Here is an 11891-nt window from a genome sequence, read left to right on the forward strand (position 1 = left end):
AAAGGGGCCAATTTTGTTAGGCCATTCTAATTCCATTTGCTACAGGAAACTGAAATATTACAAAGCCCACACCTAACAACAAATTTGATATTCTTTAGGGAAACTGAAATTTTTTGTGTACAATGCCAGTACCACCAACTATACAATCCAATAATATTTATTACAAAACTTTTCTTTACATTACTCCTAATCCAATAACAGAAAAATCTATACACATTCTTTTATTTTTCACATCATTGAAGTTTTGCAATTACAAATTTGTTGCACGTTATCTATTTTTTGTTGAAATGTGAGAAAATTTAGGAGAGAAATTAAATAACTTTCTTATGCCAAAACTTGACAATTAATTTTTATATTTTTTAGTTTTTTTTGTTTTAGAAATCATGAAAGGAAAATATTCTTTTTTAATGTTATATTTCTTGACATTAAAATTTTGTCGTCTAAACTTTTGAAGGCATCTTGCAATTTTAATGTTAAAGCTCGTGGATTGATTTAGCATTTCGATGAGTTTTCTTAAAAGAAACTTCTCCTTTCATATGTAAATCTTTTCCAAGAAATTTTAATACAATATCATATTCTTGAAAAAAAAATGTTTGTGAGGAACATTTAATTATTATTATTTGTTGAAGAGGATTTAAAAAGTAGAACAAGAGAATTGAATTACTAATTAAGCCAAGACTATAACCACCTAAATCATGAAGACATAATTAAATTAGCCCCCCTTTATTTCATCTTTCACTTATTTATTTATTCTTTTCATTATATATGAAAAATAAATAATCTCTGAATGAAAATGAAAAGAAAAAAAGTGCATAACCTTTAGCATAGGGACAAAAGAGAGACAAAGATGCATTGAACTAAACCAAGCAAAAATGAAAGATGCAGCTTTCTCATTTCTCAATCAACAATATATTAAAGTTTACGACCAATCCCAATCATTTTCAGCCACCAAACCACAAATATAAAACTCAAAGAAAACAAAAATAGTCCCAATAAGAACCCCATTGAAAAATACTATGAGCCTTTAACTTTATTATCATCATGGTAATCCACACCCTCAACTTTGGTCCTTTTCCTACTAGCATAACTCTTAGCATGAAAATTAACAAACAGAGCCAAAAGTGAGGCGTTGAAACCCGCATTGAAGCACCAGCCCAAAATCCCGGAGCACCCGGACCCGAAAAAATGCAAGTACAACATCCGACCCGAAACCGCAAAGCTGAAAACAAACTGCACTATCTGACAGTCCGTCACGACCCGTTTCCATCCGGGTCGGATCCCAACCGCGCAAAGAAAATAATACCCGTACATGATCACGTGCACTGACGCATTAGTCACGAGCGCCACTGGGAATAGAGACTGAGAAGTCCGGAGCCAAAGGTAACACATCACCACCACGGTGGCGTGGTGGTACACGTGGAGGAACGAGAGCCGTCGGATTGAGCCACCGAGGATGATGAGAAGAGTGTCTCCGAACTCGAGAAGCTTTGAGAGGTAGAAGACTTGGGCCCAGAAGAAGAGCGGCCCATTGGGCTTGGTCTCTTTAGGGAAGCAGATTGCGGAGGCCCAATCGGATGAGTAGAGGATTGAGAGAGAGCATCCGACGGCCATGATGAGGGAGAGGACGAGGAGGATGAGGCTGTGGACGGCTGTAATTGGTTTGAGGAGTTTGGGTGTTAAGGGTGGGAATTGGGATCGGGAGAGGAGGAGGGTGAGAGTGAGATAGGTTAGGACTGTTGTTGCGAGGAAGGTTGGGGTGGAGCCTAGTGTTTGAGGTTGGATCCATTGAAAGTGGAGGATCGTTGGGTGGTCAACCAGCCAGTATTTGAGAGTGGAGACGAGAGAGTTCATTGTGTCGTGTTTGTACGCGCCGCCGTGGGTGGTGGTTTAGAAGGAGGAGGAGGAAGGCCTCTACTGAAATGGGATTGAATTCAAGGCCAAGATGAGTTCCTCATTCTATCGTCAATTCAACTGTGATAATGTTATTTATTTATTTTTATTATTTTAATTGATGTAATAATATTTTAAAAAATGTTATTAAGAATTTTTTATATGAATTATGTATTATTATGTCAGAATTTTTCAGGTCAATAAAAATAGTCCAAGACTTATTCAGAACTTTTGATAACACTTACACCTTGTATTGTATAGTGGTATATTAAATTAAATTTTATGCAATATTTTTATATAAAAATACATATATTTTTATATAAAATTACATGTGGTATTAATTTTATAGACACCTAAATATATAATATTTTAGTATTAATTAAAACTTAACATAGCATTATATAAAAACATGATATATAATTCAATTTAATATAATAAAATACAATACGACCTAATACAATATTTGAACCAGCTTATATTTTTTAATTTTAAAAACAGAAAAATAATAATAGATTTTTTTTGTTTTTAAAATTTTATTTTTGTTTCTTTCAAAAAAAAAAAAAATTATTTTTGAAAAATAAAAATGTGTTCTATAACTACTTTTATTTTCAAATTTAAAAAACAGAAAACAAAAGTGTGTTCTGGAATCACTTTTGTTTTATAATTTTAAAAACAAAAAAAAAACAAAAATGTGTTTTGCAATTATTTTTTAGTTTTTAATTTTAAAAAACAAATTTTTTTTTTATTTTTTTCTTGTTTAATTAAAAAAATTATAAATATCATTTATTTTATTTTAAAATAAATATATAAAAATTATAAAAAAATTAAATAAAAAATACTCATTAGTATCTTAAAAAATTCAAGTAATTTGAAATCAAGAAACTTTTTATCTATAACACAAAATCGACAAAGTCATAATAAAATATGAACTAACAAGACATTCATAAAAACAAAGTTATTCATACAAACGAAGTTATTCATAAAAACAAAGTCATTCATACAAACAAAGTCATTCATACACACCAAGTCATTTATAAATCCCAACAATTCTAAAGTGAAAGGCTAAATAGTCAAAAAAAGATTTCACTTTAAATAGTTCAACCAATCAATTCTTCTATGTTTTGGCATCTTTAGAAATAATGTTTTAGACACCTCGCTCTCAAACTTCTCAATAGTCTTCGCGTATACTTCTCCACTAATTCCGTCAATTTGATTGAGAGCTTCAATACACTCATCCAATAAGTGATGTTTTTGTCGGTCATTAAATTCTCATACATTTCTATCTTTCGCTTTGCAGTTTCATTATATACTGTCAATGTTTTGCCAATACGAGTGAGAACTTCGCTTTTTTTACCGATCAAGAACTCGTAGTGATAGTTGATTTATCTCTTCTTTTGCTACCATCCTCATCAAAACTACTCTCTTGATTCCTAACAGATGGACTCTTTGACATAGCATCATCATCATCATCATCATCATCATCATCATCATCATTATCAAGATCTATAGCAGGACTCCGAGTTGAAGGATGAGCATTGGAACCAGTTACAGTGGTATCACCAAAAATGGTGCATGATTTTTTTATAAAGTACACAACCCTTTTTTCTAAAAATTTTAGTAAACTTGTTAACCTATACGAAATAAAATAGTAAAGATAAATATTCCAACACCTATTAAAATAAATCAAGCAATAAAATTCATTGAAAAATATTTTTTTACCTGAATAAGCCCATCCCACACTTCCTCCGGCGCACTAACTTGTCCAGTCACTTCACTATATCCTATGCCAGTCTCTTTCAGTAAAGATTTGAAATCCTTGTGCTTTTGTCTTAACAAGTTGTATTTGTTCCTTAGTTGCAAATTAGTGTAACTTCTTTTCACTTATGTATAAAGCTCTTTCTTTATATGCTTCCATGATTGATTTGTGAAAGTTGTATTCCTATTTCCCTTTAAAACTTCTTCTTCCATAAGTCCAACAAAAACTTCTTCATGTTTTTGAGGTCAAATAGAAGCTTCACTGTTATCGATAATAAGCACCTCACTATCTGCTCTTGTCATCTACTCAATTTACATGTAATTACAAGACTAATCCTAAAATTCCTAAAAATAAATAAACACAATAAGTAAAAAATAAACACAAGGACATAATTTTAAGATTTCAAGTGGTTAAGGTCTCCAACAGAGCAATTATTTTTTGTTTTCACTTAAACTGATTTGGAAAAAAGCTAAAATTCCATAGCTTGGTTTAATATTGTTGATTATCAATAAGTATAACTAAAGGTCAAGTTTTGTATTGTAGAATAGTTTTTTGTTTTCAAGTACTCAATGGTATTTTGTTAGTAGAATAGTTTTGCTACAAAGTTTTATTTGAATAACTATAATATGTAAGCCTCAAATATCAATCAATAATATATATTTTAAAAGCTAGTAGCATCTGGATCAAACCTCAAAGCAAAGTGGGTTTATGAGGAAGGAGGGTCTTGATAAATACGTAGCTGCTCTACCTTTAGATTCCCACCTATTCCATCACCTACAATCGATCAACTAGATCAGCTAACTCTCTGAAAACCACAACACAAGTTGCATAAGTTAGTTGTTTTCATATGTTAGTAAACTACAAATAAGAACAACAATGATTCCAAACAGAGTATAGGAGGGATCCCAACTCAAATGTCAAATTGCAGTCTGCTTTACTAATAAGGGTACATATATTAAAAAAGCATCTTCATACCTAGACCAGCAAGAGGTTCATCATACACATACTTGTTTTAATAAGACTATGCTTGTTATATAGACTAGCCTTAGAATGTGTGTACCCAAAATCAAAATACACATACTTGTTCAACATTACACAACTCACATTTTGATATCAATATATACAAGCCTTAAACTTTTGACAAAATACTGAATCTCATAACTAAAATATCTTTACAACTCACAAACATAAAAATAAATAAACCATATAATAATAGAAATTCATATTATTCACTATAAACAGAGAGAGATCTGTGAGTGTGTGAGTGAGAAAGAGCTTCCAAAATGAGAAAAAATGGGAGTGGTGGCAAGAGTAAGAGTGAGGTAGGATTAGAGAATCAAAGAAGACTAAGCATACATACATATATATATATATATATATATACCAATAAATCATATGAAAAACCATAATTGTATGTAGTTAATAAAAAAGAATGAAATGATGTAGTTTTCATTGAAAAACTGGAAATGAAGTGTAGCATAACCCTAAGTAGAAAGCATATATGGAGATGAAGATTTTCTCAAAACTAGAAAAAATTTGAGAGAGAGAGAGAGAGATGAAGAAATCTTAACCTGGAATAGATGAAGCCATAGATGAGTTTTTGGAATGGAACTGAGCAAGGAAGACGAGCGATCCAGAGAGAGAGAAGAAAATGAGAAAAAAGTGATTTTAAAATTTTTTTAAAATCATGAAATATTTATTTTTAAAATTTATTTAAATTTGATTTTAAATTAAAAAAACAAAAAATAAAATCAGTTACCGAACATTACTTTCAAACAATGTTTTTATAATTTTAATTAAAACAATAAAAATTCACTTTTAAAATTGTTACCGAACAGAGCTAGTCATTTTGTGAAGTATGCTTAGCCACTTACAACATGTAAACAAAAATTATGCATTTTTAAAAAGAATAATTAATATTTTTGTCGTTTGAACTTTTGACACTATCTGATTTTGTCTTTTAAAATATACCACTAGTTAAAAATTTTTCCTTAAATATAACAATTACATAATTATGCTCTTTCTGTTAGGTCCTGTTTCTTCTACTCATGAACTTTGATCAATAAAAAAAAAAATTCTCCTCTTTTATTAAAAAAAAAATAATTTTAAAAATTATATATTCTATTAATTCTGAGAAAATTAATATTTTTTTTAAAAAAATACCAAATAAAAATATTAAATTTACTTAAAAATTTTAAATTATCCCCAAAAAAATATTTCGAAATTTTATTTTATTTATAAACATGTATCTTAAAAAATCAAACTAAAATTATTAAAAATCCAACAAATAATTTAAACAAATTAAGATTTTTTTGAAAAAATATCAAACTTTTTTATATTTATAAACTCATACCGTAAAAATGTAATGAAAAATAATTAAAAATTCAATAAAAATATAAAATTATTTTGAAAAAAAGTTCGAAATTAAACTAAAAAAATTAGGTTTACTAAAATAAATCTAGTTTTTTGGAGGAAAAAAAATAGACTCAATCTAGATTTTAAATCGCTTAATTATTTGTCAAAATTTGAGGGATACGATATGATAGTTGTCAAAGTTTAGGCGGCAAATTTATTAATTAACAAAGATACATCAACATTCAAACAAAAAAATAGGACGAAACCTAACAAAAGAATTAAATTTCTGTAAATGTAAGAATTCAGGGGTGTTGACCGAGGTTTTCGGCAATCAATATAATAATAATAATTTAGAGAGCTATAAGAACTTAATAGAGAGAATTTTACGTGGTTGGGGCGTTAATAAGTCTTAGTCCACGAGTCTGTATATTTATGATAGTATTTATTACAGAGAATGTTCTTGGTGGATTTTTCCTCTTCTAGTTCTTATGAAACCCAGAATTCTCGACCCCTCTTTAATGAGTTTGGGGGGTATTTATAGTGTTTTTGTGGGGTGATCCCTAGAATTAAGGTACATGTATTCCTGTAACCATCAGTAAAGCCACACATTCCCAATGAATTTATCATAGGTAATGCGTGGTCTAATCCCTAGGTTCTGTAGGGATTTTATGAGGGCAGTACTTAATCCTTTTTGACTGATGTGATTCCTCACAGAGTAGCCGTCACTAGACTTTATTGATCATAGCCTAGTAGGTACAGATTGGGGGTTGTGCCGTCAGACTTTATTACGTATGGCAGTTTCAATACGCCTCCTCCCATGCGACATTAAATGCGAGATGACTGTTCAGAGAGGATCTGACACCACCCGGAGATGCTTTGTTGCAATCTTGCTCTTCAGGAGCATAGGGGATTTACATGCCTTCTCCGGGAGGCATGTCTAAGGTAATCCTGCGCTAAAGGAGACTTAGCTGTTTTATTCAAATGCTAAATCTTTTCCATCCACGTGTCATCATACGGTTGGTCCATGTATTTTGAGCAAAATCAAGGGCAACAAGCGGGTTCCTGGCACGTGCTTTGGGCGCGTGATGGTGTATTAATGACCATCATTACTGCAGTTATTCGCTTTTTGCAGGCGTCGATCCGTTTCTTATCCATTTATTGATACGACGCATTAATGGGTGTCAGACGGGTACTCAAGCGTTTCCACCGCCTTGATGACAATTTAATCCAACCGTTGGATCCAGGGAATTCGAATCGATTGCCTTCCCAGCCGTTCGATGGTGGCTGATCACAGCTGTCTCACACATGCTCTGGCCTATAAAAGCCAACCTTCTTACTTCATTTGGTTACTTTCAGTATTTTTGCCAAAATTTTCTAAGAGTTTCCCAGAGAGAAAAAAAACCTCAAACACCATAAATTTCCTGCTCTTGCTCCTTCGCCATTGCCAGTCAACTTTTTACCGTCGATCAACACCAACATTCAGCTTCCAAACTTTATGTAAGTCCTTCGCATCTTGCACACCAGTTCACTGTTTGCTTACATAGCATGCTTTACTGTTCATTTGCTTTTTCTGGGTTGGATGTTGAATTTCTGGAAATTTTTTGTTTTGAGTTTCTGTACAACGCGTTAGATTCCTCCTTTTTTGCGTTTAGATTACTTCTTTTCACCGTGTTTTTGTTGAGGACCCATCTTTGTCTCACATAATGACACTCAAGGGTTTAGAGTAGACTTTGTTGGAAATTATTTTACCAGGATCTTAGATATACTCACAAGTATGTTGATTAACACCCTAAATATGAACTTCTAAAACGATTATAAATTAAACACATATAAAGTATGAGAAACCTTACATTGGGTGCAGCAGAATAAAATGTCTCCTTCCGTTCAGATCTCTAACCCTTGTATCCTTTCTATCGCAGAGTATTATCAAGATCTGAACATGGATCTCTTTCTCTCCTTTCTTTAGTGTTGAATCTCCTTCTTGCTATTTTATTATCACTTTGCGGATTAGATTGGATTGGATCGGCTATTTTATGAACACCCCTAGTCTATATAACCGAGCTTCCAATAAGCAGATCAAGAATTCATAACCTAAATTCACTGACTTATTAATTCTTCGTTGAATCCACGCATAGAACTTAGAATTGCACTCTCAGTATATAGAACGCTCTATATGTTCCACCATATAGACACGTCATTAGTTATCCATTGTTATAATCCTAATTTGATCAATGATCCTCTATATGAATGATCTACACTGTAAAGGGATTAGATTACCGTAACACCCTACAATGTATTTTATCCTTAAAACACTTAACCCCGTATAAATGATATTTCAGCTATGTGAAATGAGTACTCTACCATTTATTTTCGTTCGGTCAAGCTCGAAGGAAATCATCCTTTACTTACTATTCGCCAGATAGAAGCTATAGATTCCATATTTATGTTAGAGCTCCCACTCAATTGCACTACCGTGTTCCCAAAATGTACGTATCACCCTGACCCAAAAGTAGGCTTAACTAACAAATCAAAGAACACGAATAACACTCTTGAGATTGAGCCTAATCATATCAAGATTAAGATCATTTGATCTAGGATCAACTAGGCGATATTGACTTGAATAGATATTACGGTAAGTTTAATTAAATTTATGTCAAAGTTCAATATCGGTCCCTTCCGATGCATACTCCATGCACCCAACCTGAGCTTTACTTTAACCAATGCTCTGGAAAGAACATAGCATTTCTCCAAATGCAAGTAAACTCTGTTGTAGATTATCATATCAATAAAACCATGTGTCTGATAAATCTAGGAATCTTTATTCACATAGTCATGTTTACTTTCCAATGTGTTGACAACACAATAAACAGGATCAAGTATGTGAAAAGGGTTTCAGATGAATTTATAAATCAAATAGACAAGCAATTGATAACATGAACCAAAACATACACAAATGAATGAAAAATACTTCTGTTTCTTTATTGATGTTGAATAAAATGGATTACATTGAATTGAAGTTTTATTTAGGGCATAAAACCCAACAGACTTCGTCTTCTCGATTTTTACCCCTTTTTCCTTTTCCCTTACTTTTTTTTGTAATGTCACTATCTGTGGGATTCTTGCACCTGACTTTTGTCAAGGAAAACCTTTTGAGGCTTTCTTTTTTGACAATTGTCCGGGGGGCGTCTTTCCAGCAGTTAGGGGACCCCCATTCCCTTTTTGAATTAGGGTTTGGTTTGGGGCCTGACTGCTGAATTTTTTCAATCTTTTTGAGAACCAACAATGTCTTCTTCTACATCCGGTTCTAAATCTTCGAAGAAGGGGGAAAGCGTCTGGCCACCCTGGAGGAGGTCATGAAGGGTCCCGTGGCCCAAGAAGGGCACAAGTTCCGTGCTAACGGGTGGGAAGCGGATGAGGTTCATTCTACCTTGACCTGCCCTCACCAGCTGGAGCAGATCGTGGTGGTGGCAGGCATCAAGGCCTACCACTTCCGGGACCTACCACAGGCCGCCTCGGGACGAGGAGAGGCCCAACCACAACTACGGGGGCTTCGGAGCCTGGAGCCAAATGCATCTCATAGCCGGGGCCATGCTCCCTCTCCAAGACTATTTCATTAATTTTCTTGTATTTGTCGGCCTTGCGCCATATCAACTTATTCCTCAAGCTTACCGCCTGCTTTCAGGCTTGTTCATTTTTTATGCTGCCCGGAGCTTGGGTTCGCCTAGTCCGGCAGAAATTTTATATTTTTATGAACTTGTTTCCATCCCTAAAAAGGGAGATAAACTTAAGGACAACTTTTACGGTCTCCGGGCCCATCCTTTGAATGAGTCCCCGGTCCCTCACAACTAGCAGAAGCTTGTGAAGGAGTATCGTCACCACTTCTTCTTCTCCTCCGGTTTCCAGGCTGTGGATCATCCAGAGCTTCTCATAGAGTGGGTTAGGATCCCCCCTTACATGCGGACTGAACCCACTCAAATATTTCTTCAACGAACCAAGACCCTCGCCACAAACGACAAGAAGGCCCTTGATGTCGGGGAGTTGGTCACGACGGAACACTGTCGGAAGGCCAAGCTGATCCTGGGGCATCAGTCGGTGGACGACTACAATCTTTCCAAAGTCATCTGCCCGAACGTGAAGGCTTCGGCCGCGGAGAAGGTGTTCCGGGATGACATCATTGCCATGGTGGAGAACAAGTACCAGAAGTACCTCTTCAAGAGGGAACAGGAGCTGGCTTACATTAAGGCCCAGGCGACTGCCGGAAGGACCCTTCGTATTGGGGCCCCGTTGGAGCGGAGGACCCCCAGACCCAAGCCCGTGGTCCCTGTACCAAATACTGGGGCTCTCGATGCCAGCACTTCAGGTTCTGGTAAGTCCCCTTTAATAATACACTATGTTCCTCCCGTCCGTGAGTATACCCGCCTTAGGCCTATAGGGTTCGATGAACGGCTCCGTAGGTTTAGGATGCCTTCCACCCGGTGGGGGAATCATGCCAAGGAGTATTATTTCTCCCACTTAGGCCATTATTTAGGTCGATCCCGGATGGGTTCTGGACCTCCGGTGCCCATTCCCTTGGACCATTCAACCCATTTATCCTCTAGTTGGTTCCGTCCCTCGGACAGCTTTCTCGGGGATGATGAAGCCAGTGCTATGATTCGGGACTTTGCTAGGGCCGAATTAGAGAGTCAGTGTAGGACTAGCTTGATAGCTTTTTGTTAAGTGTATGATGTCCTCATGGATGTTCTAACACGACCTATTTTCTTTTTGTAGCATCCAGGCCCGTGGATGAACTTTTGGCCACTCTTGCTAGAGCCCACAGGCCTGATGCTTCTCCGCCTCCTGCTGCTTCTCAGTCGGTCACTCCCGGGAGGTCCTCCTCCAATGCCCCTTCGTGCATTATTGTCTTGGTGGACGAGGAGGTGGTTCTTGAGGAAGTTGAAGAAGGTGAAGAAGAGCAGCTGAGCGCCCTCGAGCGCAAGCGTAAGGGCAAGATGGTGGAGGAGGAGCCTTCTAAGCGCCCCTAGAGGGTGGACACTCCGACCCCGAGCCATGACTCCGGGATTCCTTCCGAGGTGGAGGAATACAAAGTGCCTCACGGCATAGTGTTGACTCCGGTCCCTAGTGACGAGGAGAGGCAGAATCTTTGGATAGCCAAATACAACTACGCCCTCGACGAGTACAGCCGGGGGCATGCTGAGGTGGAGGCCCTGAAGAGAATCTTACGGGAGGAATAACAAAATACCCTCAACGAGGAGGCCTTCCGGAATCCGTGGGACCTGAACATGGACCCGCTGACGGACTGGTTTAATCGTTTCCTTGGGCCCACCTTGGCTCCCTTTACCTCGGAGATGACCAGCGATTTTGTCTCCCATCTGACTCAGTTCCCGCCAAAACGGTATGCCGCTTGTGCCTCCTTGAACTCCGTCTACCAGGTTCAAGATATCAGCAACGCCATGGCCGCGGTAGGTACTTGTGGTTTATTTCTTTCCTCGATATTTTGCCTAAGGCATTCGATCTCACTCTTGTCTCCTTTTTCAGATTACTGCGGAGACCAGCCGCCTTTCCAAGACCTTAATTAATCATGGCTTCGTCATGTCCGAATTTTGGGGCATAGACGAGGCCGCGAGGATTCTGCGGTACCTGTCTGCTGAAAGGCGGGCGATCGAGGAGGAGGCTGATCGAAGGGAGGCCCTCGCTAAGGCCAAGCTCGAGGAGGAAGCTAAGCAGAGGGAAGCCCAAGTGGAGGCGAAGCTCCGAGAGGAGGTCAGGCAGAGGGAGGCTGAGTTGGAGGCGAGGCATCGGGAGGCGCTGAAGGCGAAGGGTGAGGTCGTCGCCCAGGCTAGGCGTGAGCTTCGGGAGGCTAGGGAGGCCATGGACGAAATGATTGCCAAGG

The 11891-nt window shown here is 36.9% G+C and overlaps 1 protein-coding gene and 1 long non-coding RNA gene across 2 annotated transcripts; both read right to left on the minus strand.

Annotated features, from left to right (window-relative positions):
• Positions 1-827: 827 nt before the first annotated feature.
• Positions 828-2110, minus strand: LOC115724429 (elongation of fatty acids protein 3-like). The gene has a single exon (XM_030653713.2). It carries the CDS (start codon positions 1849-1851, stop codon positions 1015-1017), a length of 837 nt encoding a protein of 278 aa, XP_030509573.1. The 5' UTR covers positions 1852-2110; the 3' UTR covers positions 828-1014.
• Positions 2111-2808: 698 nt separating this feature from the next.
• On the minus strand, positions 2809-5489 carry LOC133039500 (uncharacterized). The gene is made up of 4 exons (XR_009688645.1): positions 5218-5489; positions 4336-4451; positions 3610-3948; positions 2809-3521 (listed from the first exon to the last, which is right to left on the minus strand). It is a non-coding gene; the product is annotated as an uncharacterized LOC133039500 (long non-coding RNA).
• Between the last annotated feature and the right edge of the window lie 6402 nt (positions 5490-11891).

This window comes from Cannabis sativa, chromosome 6 (assembly GCF_029168945.1).
Source record: "Cannabis sativa cultivar Pink pepper isolate KNU-18-1 chromosome 6, ASM2916894v1, whole genome shotgun sequence".
NCBI lineage: Eukaryota > Viridiplantae > Streptophyta > Magnoliopsida > Rosales > Cannabaceae > Cannabis > Cannabis sativa.